The sequence below is a fragment of the Anas platyrhynchos genome, chromosome 19 (genome assembly GCF_047663525.1).
Source record: "Anas platyrhynchos isolate ZD024472 breed Pekin duck chromosome 19, IASCAAS_PekinDuck_T2T, whole genome shotgun sequence".
NCBI lineage: Eukaryota > Metazoa > Chordata > Aves > Anseriformes > Anatidae > Anas > Anas platyrhynchos.
Window position 1 is genome coordinate 12480001 of NC_092605.1, and position 26529 is coordinate 12506529.

Sequence of the window (26529 nt, forward strand, 5' to 3'; positions counted from 1 at the left end):
CTTTTTGTGGAAGATTGCTGAGCAGCTGTTCCCTCTACTATCTAGCTGAAAGAACTAAGCCTGTGTCCTTCCTCTTCCTGCTTTCAGACATGCTTCTCATTACCACCAACCCATATGATTTCCACTATGTGAGTCAAGGTGAGGTCACTGTTCCCAGTATTGATGACCAGGAGGAGCTCATGGCTACAGATGTGAGTAACAGAGAAAAAAGATATCAGCTGTGTATGTCTTGCAGGATGACTTACTCAAGACATATTTAATTTGACTGTTTCTACTGCAGAGTGCCATTGACATCCTGGGCTTCACTGCTGATGAAAAGACTGCCATCTACAAGCTGACAGGGGCTGTCATGCACTATGGCAACTTGAAGTTCAAGCAGAAACAGCGAGAGGAGCAGGCAGAGCCAGATGGCACAGAAGGTACCAGAAAATTCAGCTAGTGAAAAATGAGGAAAAGCATCCTTGTTCGTTAGCTGTCTAATTGCAGAGGTGCATCCCCAGTCATGGGAAGTACCATTCTCTTATCCAACAGATACTTCCTCAAAGTACCCAGCCTGAAAATTGGTACTTTAACACAGGGTCTCTCTCACTCAGTTAAACATTCGACTTTTCACCAAATATACCATGCATTCTTTGCTGTGCAGAAATTCAGTTGTCACAGAACAGGAGGGGAAACAGGCTTTTGGAGTGCTTCTGGGAGCTTCTGGATTCAAGCTGTTCCTACTCAAGCCATGCCTGTTCTTGCTTTCAAAAAAGTCCAGCGTTTGTTTCCATAATCCTTCTTCCTTTCTAGACCTTCTCAGTAAAACCGGACCAATACTTTGCCATTTCTAGAAAAGTGAACATCAGAGCTGCTCACACTGACCAAATTCTAGCCATTGTCCAATGACAAATGCTTTTATCTCTCTCTCTTCCTCTTTAGTGGCTGACAAGGCTGCCTACCTGATGGGCCTGAACTCAGCCGACCTGCTCAAAGCTCTGTGTTACCCTCGAGTGAAGGTTGGGAATGAATTTGTGACAAAAGGTCAAACTGTCGAACAGGTAAATAAAGATGGCTTAAAAAAAAAAAAACAAGCACTCTTCTGCTGCCCTTGAAGGTATGTCCAGTACTTTTTTCTCTGTTCTAGGTGAACAATGCAGTGGGTGCCTTGGCAAAAGCTGTCTTTGAAAAGATGTTCTTGTGGATGGTTATTCGCATCAACCAACAGCTGGATACCAAGCAACCCAGACAGTACTTCATTGGTGTCCTGGACATTGCCGGTTTTGAGATCTTTGATGTGAGTAACGAAGATTTGGCATCATAGTTATGGAAGGGACAGGAAGAGATCATGAGGTCTCAGAAACAGATTTCTTTTTGGAATAGTCAAGGAAAAGGAAGTGCTGTGGGAAACCCCACAGCATGTTTCCTGTGTTGTGAATGCAGTCCTGATACTAAGGCTTCTGTGTCATATCAAAAAAACTCCTGGAGTCTTGATTTGAGGGCAGAGAAATTCCTGGATGGGACACTGACCAAGTGTCCATTCTGGAGGAGATGAGAGAGCTGAGACACCTCCATGGTGCAGCAGCTAAGCTTATTGAAGGATCTGCTTTTGCGTAGCACAGTATAAAGGAACTTTTCCCTGTAGATTGATTTAAATAACAATAATAAGAAGAAAGTCCTGCAAAGACACTTTATTTGTTTGTTTGTTTGTTTGTTTGTTTGACAATAGAAGTCCTGCTAAGGAAATGTATGCCATTACATAATGGTTATGTGTAGTGTTTCTGGCAGAGTCCTTTGGGAGGCGGTTCTGAAGGGCAGAGGAGTCCAGGAAGGTTGGGCACTCTTCAAAAAGGAATCTTAATGGTGCAGGAGTGGTCTGTCCCCATGTGCCCAAAGACGAGCCGGCATGGAGGAAGACCAGCCTGGCTGAACAGAGAACTGTGGCTTGAGCTTAGGAGAAAAAAGAAGGTTTATAATCTTCGAAAAAGAGGGTGGTCCACTCAGGAGGACTATAAGGATGTTGCGAGGCTGTGCAGGGACAAAATTAGAAAGGCCAAAGCTCATCTGGAGCTCAATCTGGCTACTGTCATTAGAGACAACAAAAAATGTTTTTACAAATACATCAACACAAAACGGAGGACTAAGGAGAATCTCCATCCTTTACTGGATGCGGGGGAAAACTTAGTGACAAAAGATGAGGAAAAGGCTGAGGAGCTTAATGCCTTCTTTGCCTCAGTCTTTAGCGGCAAAACCAGTTGTTCTCTGGATACCCAGTACCCTGAGCTGGTGGAAGGGGATGGGGAGCAGAATGTGGCCCTCACTATCCATGAAGAAATGGATATTCACTATCCATGGTTAGCGACCTGCTACGGCACTTGGATGTACACAAGTCGATGGGGCCAGATGGGATCCACCCAAGGATACTGAGAGAACTGGCGGAGGAGCTGGCCAAGCTGCTTTCCATCATTTCCATCAACAATCCTGGCTATCGGGGGAGGTCCCAGGCAACTGGCGGCTAGCAAATGTGACACCCATCTACAAGAAGGGCCGGAGGGTAGACCCGGGGAACTACAGGCCTGTCAGTTTGACCTCAGTACCAGGGAAGCTCATGGAGCAGATTATCTTGAGTGTCATCACCTGGCAGTTGCAGGGCAACCAGGCGATCAGGCCCAGTCAGCATGGGATTATGAAAGGCAGGTCCTGCTTGACGAACCCGATCTCCTTCTATGACAAACTGACGCGCTTCGTGGATGAGGGAAAGGCTGTGGATGTGGTCTACCTTGACTTCAGTAAGGCTTTTGACACCGTCTCCCACAACATTCTCCTCAAGAAACTGGCTGCTCATGGCTTGGACTGGCGTACGCTTCGTTGGGTTAAAAACAGGCTGGATAGCCGGGCCCAAAGAGTTGTGGTGAATGGAGTCAAATCCAGTTGGAGGCCGGTCACTAGTGGTGTTCCCCAGGGCTCGGTACTTCGGCCGGTCCACTTTAATATCTTTATCGATGATATGGATGAGGGGATCGAGTGCACCCTCAGTAAGTTTGCAGATGACACCAAGTTAGGTGCGCGTGTCGATCTGCTTGAGGGTAGGAAGGCTCTGCAGGAGGATCTGGATAGGCTGGACTGATGGGTTGAGGCCAGCTGTATGAAGTTCAAAGTGGCCAAGTGCCGGGTCCTGTACCTGGGGCACAACAACCCCAAGTAGCACTACAGGTTGGGAGATGAGTGGTTGGAAAGCTTCCTGGTAGAGAAGGACTTGGGAGTATTGGTTGACAGTCGGCTGAACATGAGCCAGCAGTGTGCTCAGGTGGCCAAGAAGGCCAACAGCATCCTGGCTTGTATAAGAAGCAGTGTGACCAGCAGGTCTAGAGAAGTGATTATCCCCCTGTACTCAGCTCTGCTGAGGCAGCACCTCGAGTACTGTGTTCAGTTTTGGGCCCCTTGCTACAAGAAGGACATCGAGGTGCTCAAGAGAGTCCAGAGAAGGGTGACAAAGCTGGTGAGGGGTCTGGAGAACTAGTCTTATGAGCAGCAGCTGAGGGAGCTGGGCTTGTTCAGCCTGGAGAAGAGGAGGCTCAGGGGTGACCTTATTGCTCTCTATAGGTACATTAAAGAAGGCTGTAGTGAGGTGGGGGTTGGTCTATTCTCCCATGTGCCTGGTGACAGGATGAGGGGGAATGGGCTAAAGTGGCGCCAAGGGTGTTTTAAGTTGTGTATTAGGAAGAACTTCTTTACCAAAAGGGTTGTTAGGCATTGGAATGGGCTGCCCAGGGAAGTGGTGGAGTCACCGTCCATGGAGGTCTTTAAAAGACGTTTAGATGTAGAGCTTAGGGATATGGTTTAGTGGAGGACTTGTTAGTGTTAGGCCAGAAGTTGGCCTAGGTGATCTTGAGGTCTCTTCCAACCTAGACAATTCTGTGATTCTATATACTGGGGAACTTCAAAAAGAATCAGTAGAACACTAACAAAACCCTGTGGTCATTGCTGCCCCTTGAGAACCTATGCAACTTTCCTTGCTTTGAACAGTTCAACAGCTTTGAGCAACTGTGCATCAATTTCACCAATGAGAAACTGCAGCAGTTCTTCAACCATCACATGTTCGTGCTGGAGCAGGAGGAGTACAAAAAGGAAGGAATCGAATGGGAATTCATTGACTTTGGGATGGACCTGGCTGCCTGCATTGAACTCATTGAAAAGGTACCTTTTCCACTCAAGTGTATGATATATTTTGGAATTTTGAGATGTTTCTGAGCCCGATTCAGATGGGAAAGAACTTGGGACCAGACAGTCAGTTTCAGTCAAACAAAGCATTTTGCAGTGAAATTTATCTTAGTGTGGAGCAGAGAAATTAGGAAGGCTAGATGAAAATCTTTGTCTCCAGTCCTGCACCACCCTGTCCTTGGGTGTGGAAAAGGTAGACCATACTCCCACCAAAAGAATTCTTTGAAACAAACTGGAGTCTGTCTCCTTTCCTTTTTCTCCTGAAAATTCAAAGCAGAACTCCACACACCATTTTGGGAAATAAGTGTTGCTTAGTCTGATTTCCCAAGACAACAGGCCTCTTGTAGCTATCTTCCCAATTATATTTCCATCCAACCCTGCTCTCTCTGCCCATTCTAAACTGAAGTGGAGAGATATTCTTTCCAGTTTAGTGAAGACTGGCTGTTGGAAGGCAAGGGCAGGCACAAATAAGCTTCCTGGCTGAGAGCAACTCCCAGCCAACTTAGGCTCTTATCCAGACTGAGATGCTACCCACAACACACAGGTACTGCTGAACCTCACAGCATATCTCCACACTGCTGTGATCTTTCTCTATTACCTCTTTTGCTATCTTCCAGCCCATGGGCATCTTCTCCATCCTGGAAGAGGAGTGCATGTTCCCCAAGGCAACTGACACCTCTTTCAAGAACAAGCTCTATGACCAGCATCTGGGCAAGTCCAATAATTTCCAGAAGCCCAAGCCTGCCAAAGGCAAGGCCGAGGCCCACTTCTCCCTGGTGCACTATGCTGGCACAGTGGACTACAACATCTCTGGCTGGCTTGAGAAGAACAAGGACCCCCTGAATGAAACTGTCATTGGGTTGTACCAGAAATCATCTCTGAAGACACTGGCCTTACTCTTTGCAGCCTATGGTGGTGAAGCTGGTAATCTCTCTACAGTTCACGTTTCATACTTTCATACTGAATATTGATGAACTGATGAACCTCTAAGGCAGTATTCTGATTCTGACTTCAGATTAATTTTTATTTTTATTTTTTTTCCGATTTTGCAGAGGCTGGTGGTGGTGGTGGTAAGAAGGGTGGTAAGAAGAAGGGTTCTTCTTTCCAGACAGTCTCAGCTCTTTTCCGTGTAAGTACAGAATTTGTTCTCTGTCCACAGAAAGAAAGCAATCTCATGAATCTGAAAGGTCTGTTTCAGTTTTGGTCTTGTCATGTTTGGCACTTCAGAAACAAAACCTTAAAATGCCATGTAACCTCTACTATAATGTATGTCTGGTCTTCCTTTCATTTCTGGAGACAGAATGTTTTGGTCACCCTCCTGGAACTCCTTAAGTAATTTCTTTAGTCCTTTTTCTCCAAAAAAAGCTATTTATATTGCATCCTTCGTTCTTTTCTTCAAACTGTCTGCCTTCATTTTGCTCTTATCTGCTCTTGGTTCTATAAAATTTGGAAAAGGGTGAAGTTCACCTACTTAGACTGAGAATGAATAATGAATGGGACGAACTTCTTCAGTATCTCTGTAAGCATCAGAGAACTTTCCCACACTTATTCTTATTATATTATATAATAAAAGATAATACATCAAGCATCAAAGGAAAAACTAAAAAAAATAATTTAAAAAAAAATCAACAAAAAAAAAAGACAAGATTGTAAGATTCTAGGGCAATTATTAATTCCAATGGAAAAGTGTGTGGATTTTAAATTGCTTTCTAGTTAATGCATTTTGTGGGCAGATTTCAGTTATTTTCAAGGTTTCAACTTGGCTCAGGTTGATATATTTAGTGAGGCTGAACTACTCCTAACATCATTATTTATTTAGGTCCCACAACTATTCATTTCCAATTAAAACAAACAAACAAACAAAACCTATTTAGCCAAACAAACTAGCCCTGAGTGATGTCCCTCAGGGGTCTGGAATGGGACCAGTGCCATTTAATGTCTTTTAGTAAAGACATAGTGGAACTGAATGCACCCTCAGTGAGTTTGCAGATGACACCAAGCTGAGTGGTAGAGCTGACACAATAGAAAGAAAGGATGCTATTCAGAAGGATCTGGACAGGTTTGATAAGGGGGTCCACATTAACCTCATGAAGTTCAAGAAGGCTAGGTGAAAGGTCCTGTAACTGTGTCGAGGTAATCCCAAACATAAATACTGGCTGTGCTATGAGTGGACTGAGAGCAGCCCTGCAGAGGAGGACTAGGGGGTAATCGTGGATAAAAAACTGAATATGAACCAGCAGTTGTGCTTTCAGTGCAGAAAGTTGATCATATCCTGGGCTGCATCAAAAGAAGTGTGCTCAGCAGTTCAGGGAATGTTATTCTCCCCCTGTATTCCACCCTTCTCAGACACCAACTGGAATACTGCATCCAGCTCTGCGTCCCCAGACACAGGAAACATATGGACATGTTATAGCTACACCAGACGAGGACCACAGAAATTGTTAGAGGCCTGCAACACTTCTGTGAATAGAAGATGAGAGGGTTGGAGTTGTTTTGCCTAGAGAAGAGAGGGCTTCAGGTATGCATTATTGCAGCCATTCAATAATTAATGTGAGCATATAAGATAGATGGAGGGAGAATTTTTACAAGGGCATGTAAAGGACAAGGAGTAATGGTTTTAAACAAAAAGAAAGATTTAGATTAAATGTAAGGAAGCAATTCTTTACTATGAATCATGGAATCATTGAATTATAGAATCATAGTATCAGGATATAAAGCCAGGATGCCATTGACCTTCTTGGTCACCTGGGCTCACTGCCAGCTCATGTTCAGGTGAGCACCGACAAACACCCCTAGATCCTTTTCTTCTGCACAGCTTTCGAACCACTCTCCCCTCAAGCCTGTAGCATTGCATGGGGTTGTTGCAACCAAAGTACAGGACCCAGCACTAAGCTAAGTTGAACCTCATCCCATTGGCCTCTGCCGATCGATCCAACCTGTCCAGGTTCCTCTGCATGGCCTTCCTACCCTCTGGCTGACTGACACTTCGTCCCAGCTTGGTGTCGTCTGCAAATTTACTGAGGGTGCACTCATTTCCCTCATCCAAATCATCAATATAGACGTTAAAGAGGATGGGCCTCAACACTGACCCCTGGGGAACACCACTGATGACCGGTCACCAGCTGGATTTCACTCTGTTCACCACTATTCTTTGGGCCTTGCCATCCAGACAGTTTTTAGCCCAGCAAGGGATGAAGGGATGTAGCTGTCCAAGCCCTTGACTCTCGACTTCCAGTTTCTCCAAGAGTATTTATTATTATTATTATTATTATTATTATTATTATTATTATTATTATTATTATTATTATTATTATTATTATTATTATTTCAAATATTTTATCCTTCACAAGTTGCATGGGGGTGGTGAGGCACTGCAACTGGTTGCCCAGAGAAGTTGTGGATGCCTGACCCCTGGAATTGTTCACAGAAAGGTTGAATGAGGCTTTCAGCAGTCTGATCTAGTGAGAGATATCCCTGCCATTGCAGGGGGTTGGAACTAGATGATCTTTAAGGTCCGTTCCAACCCAAAGCATTCAATGAATATTCTATGAAATCAGCTACCAAAACAAATAATAGTTAGGCTGAGCAAAGAGCCCTGATCATCAGTATCTATAAATTAAAATGTTCAATTATCTTTTGCAAGATATACTATCTGGAAGGAAAACTGTAAGATGGCAGCTGTGTACTTGTATAAGGAGATTAAGAAAAAAATAATATTAAAAAATAATATTAATTATTATTCAATGAAGAAACTTTGAAACCAATAAAGTTGGGAGCTTTCAATTTCTGACTTTCCCTTTGGGAGCTCTATAAGGTGTTGTAGAGAAGACAGGTCTGCATCCAGAAACGCTCAGTTTGATAAATACACTATTAAGCATGCAGCACTTACAATTAATAATAATTCATCTTATGATCTCACAGGAGAATTTAAACAAGCTAATGGCTAACCTGAGAAGCACTCACCCCCATTTTGTACGCTGCATCATTCCAAATGAAACAAAAACACCAGGTGAGGGGAACCCAACAGCAGGAAAATTTGAGCCAAGGGAGTTCTTCTCCTCTGTGTCAAACAGTAATCATGGTGTTTGTTAGGTGCCATGGAACATGAGCTGGTGCTGCACCAGCTGCGGTGTAATGGTGTGCTAGAAGGGATCAGGATTTGCAGGAAAGGATTCCCCAGCAGAGTCCTGTATGCTGACTTCAAACAGAGGTAAGAGTGCTCCACCTTTCTGCTCATTTGGACCAAGATACCCTAATGTATATGAAACAGTACACTTTATGTTGGTACTAAGTAGTAATATAGAAATGTTTCACTATCTGTTCATGATGATGTGATGATATTGCTGAGGATTAGGTTTATCTTGAACTCTGAAATTACAGCAAAAGAAATCTCCATATCCTGTTCTGGAAACATGAACTACCTTCAGGCATTAGACTAATTCAGTAAGGCTGTGGTTTTTGATTGCAGTGGTGGTTTAAACAATGGTTATTTCTTCATGTTCTTGAGGGTTATGATTCTCCCAGATTTTGAATTAACAGTATGGAAACGTCACTTACACTGTCCTGAAAGGGTGGGTTGTTCCTAGTACATATGGCCAGTCCGATGTAGCTGAGAAGGCTGTGGGGTTTATTTGCAGTGGTGGTATTGGCAATAGTTGTTTCTTCATGTTCTGTTTTCTCCTACAGGTACAGAGTACTTAATGCCAGTGCTATTCCAGAGGGACAGTTCATGGATAGCAAGAAGGCTTCAGAGAAGCTCCTTGGGTCCATCGATGTGGACCACACCCAGTACAGATTTGGTCACACCAAGGTAGAAACAAATCCTGCGCTCAAAGACTATGTACCTCGGCTACACATGACTGAGGTTTTAGAGATTGCTCAGGGCCAGGTCTAGGTAGGATAATAAGGGTCAGGCACTACCCAGTAATTCCTGGATGGATCCATAGCAATGAAAAAGGTCTAACATCAAGCCAGGAAGTAAGTCTGCAGGTCATATTACAGTTGACATATTACAGGTGACCACAGCCAGGCAGGGGCATGGCTGAGTCTATGGCTGAATGGGAAACAAGTAGTTCTACAACATGGTTCAGGCAGGGACTGAAGGTGCCTAGAGCTGAGTTTTCAAGAAGCTCCTAGGCCCATAGGAATAAATTTGGGAGGAGAGCTTACATGAGGCTGGTCAAAGCCATTTAGGTCTCTTCCAGAATAAGGAATGCATCTGTACCTCTGTTCTATCTAACCTGACAGTGATTGGTTGACAATTTCCTTTCTTAAGGTATTCTTCAAAGCTGGGTTGCTGGGACTCCTGGAGGAGATGAGAGATGATAAGCTGGCAGAAATCATCACTCGCACGCAGGCCAGGTGCAGAGGTTTCCTAATGAGAGTGGAATATCGTAGAATGGTGGAAAGGAGGTAAATATTTCCATCTAATTAGTTTACTCTATTTAGTTTACTATTATTACTGTTAATAAATAACATGTGAAAGAAATTCACAGTGGGGGTGACAGAGCAATGGAACAGGCTTCCCAGGGAGGTTGTGGAGTCTCCTTCTCTGGAGATATTCAAGGCTCATCTGGACTCCTACCTGGGCAATCTGCTCTAGGGAACCTGCTTTGGCAGGGGGGTTGGACCCAATGATCTCTTGAGGTCCCTTCCAATCCCTACAATTCCATGATATTGTGATTCTGTAAAATTAATTGAGTCTAAATTTGTAACACCCAAGGCATGTAATACCTATGCAAATTTTATATCAGGGAGTCCATCTTCTGCATCCAGTACAATGTTCGTGCATTCATGAATGTTAAGCACTGGCCCTGGATGAAGCTGTTCTTCAAAATCAAGCCCTTGCTGAAGAGTGCAGAATCTGAGAAGGAGATGGCCAACATGAAAGAAGAGTTTGAGAAAACCAAGGAAGAGCTTGAAAAGTCTGAGGCAAAGAGGAAGGAACTGGAGGAGAAAATGGTGGCTCTGCTGCAAGAAAAAAATGACCTTCAGCTCCAAGTGCAGGCAGTGAGTGTCACTGCTTGTTTGTTCCTGAGAAAAAACGTTATACAGGCAGATATCATTTCTCACCCAAGCAGAGAATTACAGGAAGCTGACTAAATTACAATTGAAAAAAGTCACACATTCAAAGTTACTCTAAAGTTGAGTAACTGTGAACACTGCCAGGGGCACAACAAGTTCTCTGTCAGTCAGTGAGGATAACTCTAAGTGTTAAAGGAGACTCAGTAGCCCTGCTGTCCTGAGAAAAGAGCCAAGTAGTGCTAGCCAACAGGTAATAAGCAGCAGACACCTTTGTCTGACTTGAAAAGGAGGCATCTCCATCTGTTCAACTTTCAAAGCTGTCTACCCATGTAACAGTCTAAAGGCAACCCTTAGAAGGACCCACTTCACCTAAACACAGATACACAATAAGGCCTAGATTACCTTCACACACACAGATCCTTGGTCTTCAACTTCAGTTAGGAACATGCAGTTTCTTAACTCCAAGCAAAACACTACTTTCTTCACTATATTATTCCCACAAATGGAAAAATCTTGGCTACCCAAATATGATGATGATCATGATGACTAAATTTAAAAAGTAATAACTATTAAATACGAGGTCTTTGAGGGAAAAAGAAAACACAACAGAAATTTCAAAACGTTATAACCCACAAAAATCTCTGTCTCCCCATCAGGAAGCAGACAGCTTGGCTGATGCCGAGGAAAGGTGTGATCAGCTCATCAAAACCAAAATCCAGCTGGAAGCCAAAATTAAGGAGGTGACAGAACGGGCTGAGGATGAGGAAGAAATCAATGCTGAGCTGACAGCCAAGAAGAGGAAACTGGAGGATGAATGTTCAGAGCTGAAGAAAGATATTGATGACCTGGAGTTAACCTTGGCTAAAGTTGAGAAGGAAAAACATGCCACTGAAAACAAGGTACACACATGGAGAGTCACACAAAGGGAGAAGGGATAGATACCTCCCATATTAGGCCAGCATCCCCCTACTTTGGGTTAACCATCGTGGTTCTCTCCCTCCCAGATTCTTGCATACCCCCATCCTCCTTACTGGCAGTGAAGTATGAGAAGCTAAAAAGTCCTTGACTTGGTGTGAACACTGCCCAGAAACAACATAAACCAGTGTGTTATCAACATTATTCTCATCCTAGATCTGAAATATAACACCATAAGAGCTGGGAAATACAACACCATAAAAGCTGGAAACTTTCTCCTAGCTGAAACCAGGACACTGCACCAGCAGTCAAGTTTTTGACTGAATACTAAATATTTTGTCCACTATATAGGTGAAAAATCTCACAGAGGAGATGGCATCCCTGGATGAGACCATTGCCAAACTGACAAAAGAGAAGAAAGCCCTCCAAGAGGCCCACCAGCAGACACTGGACGACCTGCAGGCCGAAGAGGACAAAGTCAATACATTGACCAAAGCAAAAACCAAGCTGGAGCAGCAAGTGGATGATGTAAGCACATGTGCCTCCAGCGAGACAGGACAGGTATGGAGTTCAACCTGCCTGGTATTAATGGTGGTGTTGTGTTTAGCTGGAAGGGTCCCTGGAGCAAGAGAAGAAACTGCGCATGGACCTTGAAAGGGCTAAGAGGAAACTTGAGGGAGACCTGAAGCTGGCCCATGATAGCATACTGGATTTGGAAAATGATAAGCAGCAGCTGGATGAGAAACTGAAGAAGTAAGTGTGGTTGTGGGACACCTGAGTGTGGATCAGGTGCATTTATTAGGTAGTGTTATTTGGATGTTAACACTGTGTTTCTGTATGCTTTGTGCAAAGGAAAGACTTTGAAATCAGCCAGATCCAGAGCAAAATTGAGGATGAGCAAGCCCTGGGTATGCAATTGCAGAAGAAGATCAAGGAGCTGCAGGCAAGTCTCTGGTCCTTCCCTTCTGGCCCTCAGAAGGACATCTGAGGGCATGGGTGTGAAGGGTCTTGCGTTTTCCCCAGGCCCGTATCGAGGAACTGGAGGAGGAAATTGAGGCAGAGCGAACCTCTCGGGCAAAAGCAGAGAAGCACCGTGCTGACCTCTCCAGAGAGCTGGAGGAGATCAGCGAGCGCCTGGAAGAAGCAGGTGGGGCTACAGCAGCTCAGGTTGAGATGAACAAGAAGCGTGAGGCAGAATTTCAGAAGATGCGCCGCGACCTCGAAGAGGCCACGCTGCAGCACGAAGCCACAGCTGCCGCCCTGCGGAAGAAGCACGCAGACAGCACAGCTGAGCTTGGGGAGCAGATCGACAACCTGCAACGAGTCAAGCAGAAGCTGGAGAAGGAGAAGAGTGAGCTGAAGATGGAGATAGATGACTTGGCCAGTAACATGGAGTCTGTCTCCAAAGCCAAGGTAAAGAATTGCAGTAGAATTCACAGGGCCAAGGTACAGCACATAGCCTGAATCTACTAGTCACACTCTCCTATAAGAATCCTGCTGTGAGAATTAGACAGAGTCCAGGAGTTAATTTTCTCTCCTTCCTTGTTTTTGATACCTAGTCAAATCTGGAGAAGATGTGCCGCACTCTGGAAGACCAGCTGAGTGAGATTAAAACTAAGGAGGAGCAGAATCAGCGCATGATCAATGACCTCAATACTCAGAGAGCTCGTCTGCAGACAGAAACAGGTGAGACATCCTCAGTCCTGAGGTGCAATGGCAGAACCTGCAAATCAGGAGGATACGCCACGGTGCAAAGCAAGAATTGGGCTAACGGCTCAAAGCAACCCCAGATTACAGGGCTTTACAGTGATCTCCGGGGCTAAGTACTGGGGACAGCTTTGTTTAACATTTTGATCAACAGTCTTGGTTGAGGGGACTGAGTGCACGCTCAGTTATTTTGCAGACAGCACCAAGTTGGACAGGAATGTTGATCTGCTTGAGGATAGGAAGGCTCTGCAGAGCGATCTGGGTAGGCTAGATCAATGGGCTGCAACCAATTGTGTGGTATTCAACAAAGCTAAGTGCCGGGTGCTGCATTTGGGTCACAACTACCAAGTGCAGCAATATAGGATTGGGGAAGAGTGTCTGGAAAGCTGCTCAGCAGAAAAGGATCTGGGGGTGCTTGTCCACAGCTGGCTTACCATGAGCCAGCAGTGTGCCCAGATGGGCACCAATGTCATCCTGTCCTGTATCAGAAACAGTGTGGCCAGCAGGTCTAGGGAAGTGTTTGTCCCTGTGTATTTGGCACTGGTGAGACCACACCTCAGGTACTGTGTTCAGATTTGGGCCACTCGCTACAAAGAACATACTGAGCTCCTGGAAAATGTTTAGGGAAGAGCAAAGAAGCTGGTGAAGGGACTGGAAAACAAGACATGCAAGACATGTGAGGAGCAGCTGAGGGAACTGGGTTTGGTTAGTCTTGAGAAAAGGGGGATGAGGGGAGACCTCACGGCTTTCTACAACTACCTGAAAGTTGGTTGTAGCAACGTGGGTGCTGGTTTCTTTCCTCAGATGACAAGTGACAGGACATGAGGAAATAGCATCAAGTTGCATCAGGGGAGGTTTAGATTAGAAGACAGAAGGAATTTCTTTGTGGAAGGAGTGGTTAGGCACTGGAACAGGCTGCCTAGGGAAGTAGTAGAGTCTCCATTCCTGGAGGTGTTCAAGAGATGAATGGATGTGATGCTCAGAAAAATGTTTAGTAGTGAACTTGGTAGTATAGTGTTACAGCATGGTTGGACTTGCTGATCTGGTGGGTCTTTCTAAATGATTCTATGATTCTACTGTTAGTGTAACTTTATTTATTTGTGAATTTTTCACTTGCCAGGTGAATATTCACGCCAGGTGGAAGAAAAGGATGCTTTGATTTCTCAGCTGTCTAGGGGCAAGCAGGGATTTACCCAACAGATTGAGGAACTGAAGAGACATCTAGAGGAAGAAATAAAGGTCTGGAAGTACCCTACTTCCTGCAAGCCACATCACCCAGAAATGCATGAGTTATACTCATCCCAACACACAGAGAAGGAACCATAGTGATTTGGATGCTAGAGGAAGTCATCCACAAGCCCTTAATGAGATTCTGATGCCCTCCAAGACAGTATGGACACAGATCTGTAGGCACATTTACAGAAACAAGAGATCAGTGTCCCCTGGCCACCTTTCACTAACGCATCCTAATCCTCTAGCACTCGTTTATGAGGGATGCATCATCTCCCAGCTATACGGTTTTCTCATCAGAGTTTACCCACCCTTTCCCTGGGGCAGTTCTCCTGCGCATGACAATTTCATCGTCAAGATGCATCTCAAGATGTGTATCCAGGTTACTAATCCCAGTGTCCCCACAGGCCAAGAATGCCCTAGCCCATGCCGTGCAATCTGCTCGCCACGACTGTGACTTGCTCCGGGAACAATATGAGGAGGAGCAGGAGGCCAAGGGTGAGCTGCAGCGTGCCCTGTCCAAAGCCAACAGTGAAGTAGCCCAGTGGAGAACCAAATATGAGACGGACGCTATTCAGCGCACGGAGGAGCTGGAGGAGGCCAAGTATGTGGGAAGTGGGATGTTGATTGGGTAGAGAAGACTGAGACTGGTAAGGGTATTTGGAAGGAGTCTTTGAAGATGGGTCAAGATAGGAATGGGATGAAGGCACCTATATACTCTCTTTGTGGTAGAGGGCAGAGAAGGAGAAAGATGAAAAGCGTGCTGTGGAAAAAGTTCAGACTGGAAGGACAAACTTACCCTTAGGGAGTTAGAAGAGCTAAGACAGTCTGAATACTCAGTTGGTGCTAGGGCAGAGATGCAATAGGCCCTTTAGGCGGCACGCTGCCTTGGACAGAATAAATACTGCGGACAGCTCAAGGAACTAAGTCCCCTAAGCAGGCAAGTGCCCTCTTGTGAATCTTATAAAATTGGCTACCCTTTACTCTCTAACCTGAAGCTGTGATCATCTCCTCCCAGGAAGAAGCTGGCACAGCGCCTGCAGGATGCAGAGGAACACGTTGAAGCTGTCAACGCCAAATGTGCTTCCCTGGAAAAGACAAAGCAGAGGCTGCAGAACGAGGTGGAAGACCTGATGATTGATGTGGAGCGAACGAATGCTGCCTGCGCAGCTCTGGACAAGAAGCAGAAGAACTTTGACAAGGTATTCTGGCCCCTGGCCCTGTGCTTCCTGGGCAGGGCATCTCCTCACAATTGCCACATCCATACTCACACCCTGTTGCTCCTCAGATCCTGGCAGAGTGGAAGCAGAAGTACGAGGAAACACAGGCTGAGCTGGAAGCTTCCCAGAAGGAGTCTCGCTCTCTCAGCACGGAGCTGTTTAAGATGAAGAATGCCTATGAGGAGTCCCTGGACCACCTGGAAACGCTGAAGCGTGAGAACAAGAACTTGCAGCGTAAGTCCCTAGCCCTCTGCTGCTGGCCAGGCTTTCCCCCAAGCTTGTCTACCCACCACTCCACACGCGTGAGTGCCCGCAGTGATGAGAAGAGACCTGTCAGCCTGGTGCGTCAGGGCCTTTCCCTTTATGCCCTATGTCTGACCATGCCTTGTTTCACCCTTCCCTACAGAGGAGATTTCTGACCTCACGGAGCAGATTGCAGAGGGAGGAAAGGCGATCCACGAGCTGGAGAAAGTCAAGAAGCAGATTGAGCAGGAGAAATCTGAAATCCAAGCGTCCCTGGAGGAAGCTGAGGTACACAGTGCTAATGAATGGTGTCCAGACTGAAAGAATGGGAGCAGAAATCTGCAGATGTGGCAAGAAAGACAAACTGTATTTCATGCGGTATTGTATTAGAGATTACTTAGAAAGCAAGCCATAGTTTACTCACTGTTCCTACTAACTTGTCCAGGCCTCCCTAGAACATGAAGAGGGGAAAATCCTGCGCCTCCAACTGGAGCTCAACCAGGTCAAGTCTGAGATTGACAGGAAGATAGCAGAGAAAGATGAGGAAATCGACCAGCTGAAGAGAAATCACCTCAGAATTGTGGAGTCCATGCAAAGCACCCTGGATGCTGAGATCAGGAGCAGGAACGAAGCCCTGCGGCTGAAGAAGAAGATGGAGGGAGACCTGAATGAAATGGAGATCCAGCTGAGCCATGCCAACCGTGTGGCTGCAGAGGCACAAAAGAACCTGAGAAACACACAGGCAGTGCTAAAGGTATAAAGCAAAGTATGTGCACGTAGGCATCTATCTTGCCTCATGTTACACCAACATTGTAATTGTACAAATAATTTATTAAAAGAGCAGGAAATGTCTCTGATGTCTCTGTCCAACAGTGCTGCAGTGATCAGCCACCTCATAATCTCTCTTTCCTCTCTTACAGGATACTCAAATACACTTGGACGATGCTCTCAGGACGCAGGAAGACCTGAAGGAACAGGTGGCCATGGTGGAGCGCAGAGCAAACCTCTTACAGGCTGAAGTTGAGGAGCTGCGGGCAGCCCTGGAGCAGACAGAGCGGTCAAGGAAAGTGGCTGAGCAGGAGCTTCTGGATGCAAGCGAGCGTGTGCAGCTCCTCCATACCCAGGTCAGATACTTTGCTGGATATGAATCCTGCCCACAGGAGATAACATAGAACGAGACTGCTATATGTCTTGCTTGTTGCTATGCATCTTGCTGTGTACGTATTTGAAGAGCAAAGCTGTGACATGACCAGTCCAGCCAGGCACCCATGTCTGGTTTGCCACTAGGGCTCTAAAGAGGACCTTTGAATTAAATACTTTCATAAACATTACTCTCACTCTCAACTCTTGATGTGGAGGTGTTAGATCTGACAGTACAAATCCTATCCTTCCTGTTACACAGAACACCAGCTTGATCAACACCAAGAAGAAGCTGGAAACAGACATCGTGCAAATTCAGGGTGAAATGGAGGAGACAATCCAGGAAGCCCGCAATGCTGAAGAGAAGGCCAAGAAGGCCATCACAGATGTGAGTTGGGGAACTCTGTCACTGAGGATGTTGGATGTATCCTCCCCCAAAATGTCTTTGGCCCCGACCTGGCTTTGCTGCTTTGCCTCTCCAGGCGGCCATGATGGCGGAGGAGCTGAAGAAGGAACAGGACACCAGTGCCCACCTAGAGAGAATGAAGAAGAACCTGGACGTGACGGTGAAAGACCTGCAGCACCGTCTGGATGAGGCTGAGCAGCTGGCACTGAAGGGAGGCAAGAAGCAACTCCAGAAGCTGGAGGCCAGGGTGCGTAGGGCTGGTATTTGTGCACAAGGGAGCACGTCCCTTGGAGAAATAGCGGAGAAGCTCCAAAGACAGATTTTTCATTGCAGGTGCGGGAGCTGGAAGGGGAGGTAGATGCTGAGCAGAAGCGCAGTGCTGAAGCCGTGAAGGGTGTGCGCAAGTACGAGAGGAGGGTGAAGGAGCTGACCTACCAGGTAAGGCAAGAGGCATCTTTGTGCTGACACACCCTTCTCACAGAAAGCCAAAGCATTTTCCCATGAACTCCAAGAGGACATGTTTTCTGGAGGTGTGGGGAAACCAACTCTCTGTCTGTCCTTCTTACCAACCACTGTAGTCTGAGGAAGACCGGAAGAACATTCTCAGGCTCCAGGATCTGGTGGACAAGCTGCAGATGAAGGTGAAATCCTACAAGAGACAAGCTGAGGAGGCTGTAAGTATTGCTTGGAGAATGGCCATGTGCACCCTTCCGTTGGAGCAGCACACTCATTGAGATGAGCACGAATACAAGGAAAGAGGCATGAAAGTAACTCCAAAGACACAACAGTCTTGACCATGTGGTTCATTCCCGTGTCAGCAGGCCTCGCCTTCTTCTGGGCATGCTGCACTCAGGGATGAACCAAGGGTTATCCTGCCACGTGTTTGATTCAGGAAGTCAGACCAAAATTCCCCAAATTCTCAGTCCATTGACTGAGAAGCTCATGAATCTCTGACGCTGGTAACAGCACAGAGTTTCTGAGTCTTTCTCAACCTAATAAACCACATGGAAAATTGGGCACCGAGTAGTAGGAGAATAAGCACACAAAATGAGAAGACCACGTGACAAAATTGCTCCTCAAGAGTGACACGGCAGTTTGTCACACTGAGGTCCTCAATAAGGGAGGATGATGAGGTCTTTGAGGGGGTTCTGGGTCAGCGGTGGTAGATAGGAGACGGGAGGCCTGTGCTTCACCACAGCCCTTCGAGGCCCAGGCACATGAGGAGTGAAACCCCTGCCCCAGGCTCCTCACCACCAACTCCCTCTCCCCACACAGGAGGAGCTGTCCAATGTCAACCTCTCCAAATTCCGCAAGATCCAGCACGAGCTTGAGGAAGCTGAGGAGCGGGCTGACATTGCAGAGTCACAGGTCAACAAGCTCCGAGCAAAGAGCCGGGAGTTTCACGGCAAGAAGATAGAAGAGGAAGAGTGAAGATGTCACGTGGCAGCAAAGTGGCCTGAGGGGTGCACAAAATGTGAACCCTCTGTCACTTCTTCCATAACTGGGATTTGTGGCCCCCTGCATACATAGGGAATAAAGTCTGTAGATTACTTCACATGGTCACCATGAGCATTAGTTCTCATCTGCTTCTCTTTTTACTGGTTAGGTCTCTATCATCATTTGGTTTTGGGCACAGCTTTGGTTATAGCCTCTGTATACCAACATCACGGTACAGCTTTCTGTCACCTGCCTCCCAGTGGCTCATCCCTTCTATATCACTTAGTGACTGGGGCAAGATTGCAAGTGGCAAATCAAAGGCAGAGAAATCACAATAGTATTTCCTGATAGTGACTCCTTCCAGTTCAGCCTACTTATGGTTTAGTCCCAAACCTCTGGTGTTATGTTTGCCCATACAGCGCCTCAATTGCCTTCCAGTTGTGCAGCAAGCAACGTAACAGTTAACCTAGACAATGTCAGGTGTTAACTGCTCTTTTAGCTGGCCACTTTGGAAGGCAGATTTGTGGAGGGCCGATAACTGACAGAATTTATGTTTTGTTGTGAAGCTGATATAAGGTGTTCTTTAGCCTCCAGTATGTTTGTTTCATTAATATGGTCAGATGTGGTTGGGGGACTGTAAAGACTCTTGTGCCCTTCCAAAAAGATGAACCCTGTTAAGTTCAAGTCCATCTTATATCGGGATCAGCACAGAACCCTTTGAAAGGGTAGATAAGCATGTGGATGGGTAGACCCATCAAATAAAACCCATGAGGATTCCCAAACCCTTTCAGCAAGGTCTCCCAAAAAAGGCTGTGACAGAGAGAGGTAGCCATGGGATAAGAAGGAACCTTCTCACCTGTCTAAACAATCCTCAAAGACACAGAATGAAGGAAGAGTTCTCTGTGAGTGGTCTGTGCTGCCCAAGCTATCCATAAAACAACCTGAAGGGGTGCTGAGCAGGAAGGTGTGCAATGCTTCCTGATGAAATAATATCATTCCAAGCACTTAGGGCAATGACTGATGCCTAAGAACCCAGAGAAGGCTTTAATGGCACCAAACAGACAGACATTTAAAGATAGCATACAAAATTCAGTACACTTAAAAAGAGGCACTTAGGGGAACATAACGCAGTGTCACACACAGAAGGGTGGACACTAAGCTGACAATTGCTGGTCAGGAGCAAGGTTTTCCACGTGTTCTGGATAACTGCATGACAACATCCGCTCACAGCTCAACAGTCATAGCAAAAGGCAAAATAAAAAGAGGCAAACTGATTTTGCAAGGAATTATGTGTGGGCACAACAGAGACAACGATCACTCCACTGCATTGTGATCAGAAAGAAGTATGATGAAATTTTGAATACCATTCATGGTCTGATTCCTCCCATTTTTAAAAGGGCACAGAGGGAACAGAAAACATTCCAAAGGTGATGAAGACAACCAGATGCAAGGAACTGCTTCTATAGGAGGACCAATTAAGCAAACCCAGAAATTTAAAATTGGCAAGCAGACAACCAAGTGAGATACAAAACAGACGTATAAAGATGGCACCATGTGGAGAGGCCTGAGAAGGATCAACATTTTAACTCGCTCTGGAATTAAATATAATAACAGAGCGTGGAGTGCTGACCATGGTGGAGAGTGTGTATGTCTCTTTGTAGGAATGTGTGTGGAAATCAGATGAAACTACCTGAAGGCAAGGTATTCTACAGTAAAAAGATGTGTGGGTTCTTCACCCAGTATGTGTATAATCTATGAAACTCTCAGTTGTCCGTGTACGCTGAAGGATTACATTGATTCAAAACAAACTTGTACATGTTAACAAAGGAGGACTTTAGCAGTAGTTACCAACTACACAGAAACCCTATCCATGTTACATTGGCTTAGAGCTGTACAGGAAGACAGAGAGCACTCAAGGTGTAACAGCAGACATATTTTATCTTTTCTTGTAGACTCTACATAACTGCAGCAGAGCACAAACTTGTTTGGGGGAAAGGGAGGGAGCATCCTCCACTCCAATTCTATCTGAGCTGCAGAAAATGAAGCTGCCAGTGAGAACAAGACCACCAAAGCAGAAAACCTAAGGGGCAGAGGGTGAATACGTGGTTTGGGAATTAAAAAGGGTTTTTTGGTTTGGTCTTATGTGTTTACATACCCGTGCTCTGCATAGCTAGTCCTCTGGATGTCCAGCACCTGGTTTAGGGCGTGCCTTAAATGCCATAGTGAATTTGGGCTGTAGCTTTGACTGCAGTTGCCTTGGGCCTGGATTGTCTAGGAGGATAATGCAGTGACAGCATCTGCTTGGAGGTCAGTCATGATATGCAGACCATGGCTATGTCAAGTCCTGAGGTCACTGGTCTCCTAAAACTTTGTCTCCTTTTTCATCTACAGAATTTTCAAAGGTGAGCATGCTAGTGGAGCTCTTGAGGTCTCCTAGAAATTGCTGAGGGCTAACAGTGGGCCCTCAGTATGTGTGTAGAAACCACTGAGAGCATGGGCTTTGCTTCCAAAGCAATACTCAGTCTGCTGGAAACTTTCAGCAAACAGATCCATGTCTGTATGGCTAAGGCAGAATTATCCTAAGTGTTATCCATCTCCAAGATGTAAACTCACCAACATACTTTCTTCACAACATACACTCCTTTTTATCCTCTGCACTCATTCTCCACCACAGACCAGGACAGACTCGGTTTTCTGATACATTCTTTGCCATCTTTACCATAAAGGCAACTGTATCCTGAGCTGTATAAAAAGAAGTTTTGCAGCCCAGAAAGACAACTGTATCCTGGACTGCATCAAAAGAAGCTTGGCCGGAAGGTTGAGGGAGGTGATTCTCCCCCTCTGCTCATCTCTCATGAGACCCCACCTGGAGTACTGCATTCAGCTCTGGGGCCCCCAGCACAAGAAGGACATGGAAGTATTTAAACAAGTCCAAAGGAGGGGCAAAAGGATGATCAATATTCTGGAGCACCTTTCTTATGAAAGCAGGCTGAGGGAGAGCATATTTAAGAAAGGGATAAAATCTGCTGCACAACAGCAGCTGGGTAAGAGAGGAGTGAGAAACAACTCTGCAGACACCAAGGTCAGTGAAGAAGGAGGGGAGAAGGTGCTCCAGGCATTGGGACAGAAGTTCCCCTGCAGCCTGTGGAGAGGCCGATGGTGGAGTAGGCTGTCCCTCTGCAGTCCATGGGGTACCACAGTGGAGTGTATCTTCATGCTGCAACCTATGGCAGGTGGGTTGGAGTTAGATGATCTTTAAGGTCCCTTCCAACTCAAACCATTCTATGATTCTATGATTCTATTAGCAGACAAGGTTTTTGTTTTGAATAAAAAATGCCATGCTGGCATTTCTGAAGACATAAAATTTGGTATAATCAGTATAATTTGAAGAAAAACTTTAGGTCAGTCCAAAATTATTTTTTTTCAGGTACTAAACTGAGACATTTATTAATTGGTGTTGATATAATATACAATATACAATACTATTTTTTGTCTGCTTTCCATTTGTTCAGTGACCGGAAAAATTATTGTGGTGGAATCAGATGAGCAGACTTGATAGCATTCATATCCAAAGCCATGGTATTATTTTATAAGGAGATTTTACACACCAATGACTTGGCATCGCTAGTAGGTCAAGGGAGGTGATTGTCCTGCTCTACTCTGCGCTGGTGCGGCCTCACCTCGAGTACTGTGTGCAGTTCTGGGCACCACAGTATAAAAAGGACATGAAACTGTTGGAGAGTGTCCAGAGGAGGGCTACGAAGATGGTGAAAGGCCTGGAGGGGAAGACGTACGAGGAACGGCTGAGGGCACTGGGCCTGTTCAGCCTGGAGAAGAGGAGGCTGAGGAGAGACCTCATCACAGTCTACAACTTCCTCGTAAGGGGGTGTTGAGAGGCAGGAGACCTTTTCTCCATTAACACCAGCGACAGGACCCGCGGGAATGGGGTTAAGCTGAGGCAGGGGAAATTTAGGCTTGACATCAGGAGGGGGTTCTTCACAGAGAGAGTGGTTGCACACTGGAACAGGCTCCCCAGGCAAGTGGTCACTGCACCGAGCTGTCTGAATTTAAGAAGAGATTGGACTGTGCACTTAGTCACATGGTCTGAACTTTTGGGTAGACCTGTGCGGTGTCAAGAGTTGGACTTGATGATCCTTAAGGGTCCCTTCCAACTCAGGATATTCTATGATTCTATGATTCTATGACTTGACAAAAATTTCTTTGTCATGTCAAAAGTATCAAAGACTTTACATGTTTGATCTGACACTCTCTTTGAATAGAAGATGATTACTCTATAATAGAAATTTAAGTTTTCTGATTGACTATTTTTAAAAGTAAAATATTAAACTACATCAATGGTTAACATGCCATTAATGTTCAATGATATTGATATTTATTAGCAACTGTTTGACCTGTGTGTGCCACCAGGATGCATATGTCCAGCCAAAGGTCAAAAAATAAACATCATGTCCTAAATATTTTTTTAGATCTTGTGAATCTGGAATTGCTTCTTACTTATTTCAGTTAAATAACTCATCAATTCATGGAAATTAAATTATATTTCATTTCCCATATGTTTGTTCAATACCATACCTTCAATATCAGAATTAGTCTGTATAAACACCCTGTGGAGTCAGACTGCCTATTTATCTAGTAGTAGTGCAAATGTCATTGACCTTTAAAAAAAAAAAAAAAATTGGTCCAGAATTAGCATAAAGAAACATCTCTGAGTGAAATTTCATACAAGTTCAGCTTGTTACTCCAGTAGAGCTGCATGGATTGCAAAGTCTCGCAGAGCTATGATAACTTGTTCTACAGAAAGAAGCTTCTTCTCAGTGAATTCTGACAAGCCAAATTTATCAGTTCAGTTCTTCATAAGTCTGTCTGAACCCTTAAAGAAATTACCAGCTGAGAAAGACCATGTATTTTTCATGAAAGAGAGAAAGGAAGAAGTCCGTTAAAGCATTTTATTCTACTCATCTGGGTAGCCCTTTGGAAAACAAGTGTACTGGTGGGAATATGTGATTCCACATATAGAAAGACCCGAGACTCAGGGTACTAGTAGGTGAAGTCCAAGGTTAATGTATACTCTTGGCAGAGAGAGCACTCTGCAGAGCATTAACACCTTCATTCTGTGGCAGATTTGCCCAGAAGCCCCTAGGGGTCACCCTGCTCCAGGAGGACATAGACCAGCTGGCGAAATCCCTGAGGGAGCAGCAAAGCATCACTGAGTTGACAGCATGGATGAAGAAGTCAAAGGTTACACCTGCATGCTTGTCAAAGCAGTGATTAAGTGTAATGGCCTTTATAGCTTTAGAAGGATAGGAAATAGTCACTCAGAGTTCAGGCAAATTACAGTTTAGTTGTACTTTCCATTTATAGTGTCTGCGAGTCACACATCAGAGTAATGATAATCTCATGACACCTCTCCAATTTTGTGACAGATGGAGGGTCAGCTAAGGAACGTGCCACCTAACATCTTTTCCTGAGTCATTTGCATCCTAATGTTAGTATCATACTATTAACCCTAATTTCCCTTACATCCACCTGCTTGTCCTTCTCTGACTTTCGGCCACCTGTTTTTCCTCTGCTTTCTGCACTTACCCAGAGAGTTCTAGGCCTTTTCACTACTCTCAGCCATTCTGTAACTGGAGTCACTTGGCTGCTTAAACGTGTGAAGAAAAAGGTATTCTGAATGTCACCATCTTCATCTAGGAGTCACTTAGTATTTGCTGTGGAAATAGGACATGACTGAACTGTAAACCCTGATAGTATAGTACTGCTTGTTTTCAGTCACAAGCTGCATATTCAACCACCTCTTTTATGTCTAGTGACTGTTTCAGGACATTTTCAATTGACTAAGTTGCTTTTAGTCTATGTGAGGAACACAGAGTTATTACTGGAAAGAGAAGTCTTCAAGTGCATGCAAGTCCATTATCTAAATTCCCTATGTCAGGACATGGAATATTTGCTTCTCCTTTTATGCTGTAAGGCTGAATTACAAATGCACAAAGTGTTGCAAATACTTATTCTTGAAGAGCAGGATTAGGAAAGAGGATGGCCGTATCTGCTGCTGACTTACCTGAACTGTAGCACAAGCTAGTCATCATCTATAATATTCTAAGGAGATTTACATTTAGCTCCAGGCATTGCACCTTTCATTGATATATGTAGGTGAACTATTAGTTCCTAATATCCTAATTCCTGGAGAGTTAGTCCACATGTCATATTAACAATTGTGATTAATGATTTATCTAAAGAAATTAGTTCAAATTCTATCTTTTTTAACTCCTTTCCTCTTCAACACATGAAGTCTTTATCAGGAACATTTGAATAGACCTTCTGTGAATACTTTTAGAAGGCAAGACAACATACGAATCTCCATATTTAACAGACATGTTCTACAGGGAATACAGAAAGCATTCTCTGTAATTAATTTAATGTGATCTAATACTTATCAAATCTAATAAATAAAGTGTGTCCTTACCATTTCCAGGTCCCGTTCACAGCAACATGTTAGTCAAAGTGTAGCAATGAGGAGATTTGCTCTGAAGGATTAGTGTTCTGGCATTTCTGCTTATCATCTGCCAACATTCCTGGGAGTTCTCCTTTTACCCAGGGAACAGCAGAATGAGACTATGTTTTACACATCATACCATATACTCTGATAGTTAACAGGTCACGTTGATGTTCCCAAGCACATGCCCTTCTAATTGATAGTATGGCTGACAACAGCATTCACAAGTTGTACATCACAGAATAAATGTGGGTGGTTTTTTTTGTTGTTGTTGTTGTTTTGTTTTTTTGTTGTTGTTTTTTAAAGGAGTGTACCAATCACCTCAAGAAAATGTATATTCTACCTCAAATCTTTTTTTTTCTTTTGTTTTCTTTTGTTTTTAATATATATATATTTTTTAAATTTAGACGATAATAGATTTCATTTTGTGGGTGAACTACCAGGTGCAGGAAGAACCAGTACTAAGCTGACTGATCTCTGAAATTTAATTCGGTTGTTTATCAGGAGTTGTGTTAAACTCGTTGTCCCATGTCAGCGATAAATGTCAACAAAATTTCTGAAAACACTTTTTTCAATACAATTTGTCAATAGTCTTAAAGCCAGCATTGAGAAATAGTAATTTCTAACTAGCCTGACAAGTCTGTTTTATAAATGGGATGCTGTCACTTAGTTAATTTTTCTGCAGTCTGCTCAAAAGCTTCTCATCCCATACTTCTCAGATATTATAATTAGTGAGGAGCATTATATAAGTAGACATAAAGTTTAGTTGCAACATTCTCTATAGAGCTGCTCTCAAAATCACCTCAACTGAGTACACTCAAATGTCTTAGATGAGAATATCATTAACTTCTTACAGTTAGACCTAGCATAAGAAATGCCATATTTTGATCCTCTGAAAAGAACTTACGGATTTTCTTGCTGTTTTGTTTTTCTCTGAATTACAAATTTTTGCTGGCTTCCTTTGAACTGTTGGCAAACGGGTCTAGTGATATCTACAGCCTTCTTACTGCCTACATTTTTTACCCATGCCACAGTAAGCTGTTAAATTACTCATCCATAAAAGCTGTATGACGTAGCTATGAGGATTTTTAATCTCATCAATAATATTATTTATTATTTCAACCTCCCCTTCATGTCTCAAAGCTTCAAGTTTTCCCTTGAAATGGATGCATTCACATTTTTAGAATATAGTGTATTTTTACCCTATAACACTTTTTGAAACTTACTGATCTTAGGCACATATTGGTCCAGATCAATTCTGTATTTTCTGTCATTACATAGCATTTGAACATATACAACAACTTGATGTACATAAGACTTAGGATTGGTTTCTCATAAATTCCATAAATTCCTATTGAGGTTTGTGGGTCTCTTTGACCTTTCCTCTTTTTGACTATACAGCTAATCAAATAGCAGAAATTCATTGGTGAACATAAAACAAAGAACAAACTCATATCACATTGTCTGCCTTCTTACCTATTCTGCAGGTT

At 44.3% G+C, this 26529-nt stretch overlaps 1 protein-coding gene and 1 long non-coding RNA gene across 17 annotated transcripts in view; one reads left to right on the forward strand and one right to left on the reverse strand.

Moving 5' to 3' along the window:
* The window catches only part of LOC101802165 (myosin heavy chain, skeletal muscle, adult), a 22683-nt gene extending 4043 nt beyond the window's left edge, over positions 1-18640 (forward strand). The window contains exons 9-38 of the mRNA XM_027447388.3: positions 88-191; positions 281-419; positions 922-1040; positions 1127-1276; positions 4006-4176; positions 4818-5124; positions 5253-5329; positions 8122-8209; positions 8293-8410; positions 8887-9010; positions 9476-9612; positions 9954-10209; positions 10881-11123; positions 11491-11667; positions 11747-11892; positions 11992-12082; positions 12163-12552; positions 12699-12825; positions 13967-14085; positions 14484-14680; positions 15095-15278; positions 15365-15530; positions 15703-15827; positions 15985-16293; positions 16460-16663; positions 16942-17067; positions 17162-17332; positions 17419-17523; positions 17664-17759; positions 18361-18640. Of these exons, the coding sequence (XP_027303189.2) occupies positions 88-191; positions 281-419; positions 922-1040; positions 1127-1276; positions 4006-4176; positions 4818-5124; positions 5253-5329; positions 8122-8209; positions 8293-8410; positions 8887-9010; positions 9476-9612; positions 9954-10209; positions 10881-11123; positions 11491-11667; positions 11747-11892; positions 11992-12082; positions 12163-12552; positions 12699-12825; positions 13967-14085; positions 14484-14680; positions 15095-15278; positions 15365-15530; positions 15703-15827; positions 15985-16293; positions 16460-16663; positions 16942-17067; positions 17162-17332; positions 17419-17523; positions 17664-17759; positions 18361-18516 (4922 nt within the window). The 3' untranslated portion in view covers positions 18517-18640. The remainder of the gene's footprint in view (positions 1-87; positions 192-280; positions 420-921; positions 1041-1126; positions 1277-4005; positions 4177-4817; positions 5125-5252; positions 5330-8121; positions 8210-8292; positions 8411-8886; positions 9011-9475; positions 9613-9953; positions 10210-10880; positions 11124-11490; positions 11668-11746; positions 11893-11991; positions 12083-12162; positions 12553-12698; positions 12826-13966; positions 14086-14483; positions 14681-15094; positions 15279-15364; positions 15531-15702; positions 15828-15984; positions 16294-16459; positions 16664-16941; positions 17068-17161; positions 17333-17418; positions 17524-17663; positions 17760-18360) is intronic.
* Positions 1-25164, reverse strand: part of LOC106020524 (uncharacterized) — a 189203-nt gene extending 164039 nt beyond the window's left edge. For 5 of the 16 annotated variants that reach the window (XR_011804164.1, XR_011804160.1, XR_011804165.1 and 2 more), the window contains exon 1: positions 25010-25163. This is a non-coding gene — a long non-coding RNA (uncharacterized lncRNA). Of the gene's footprint in view, positions 1-24126; positions 24255-25009 lie in introns of all 16 variants that reach the window. The other 11 variants (XR_011804166.1, XR_011804156.1, XR_011804154.1 and 8 more) reach the window with 4 other exon arrangements.
* Between the last annotated feature and the right edge of the window lie 1365 nt (positions 25165-26529).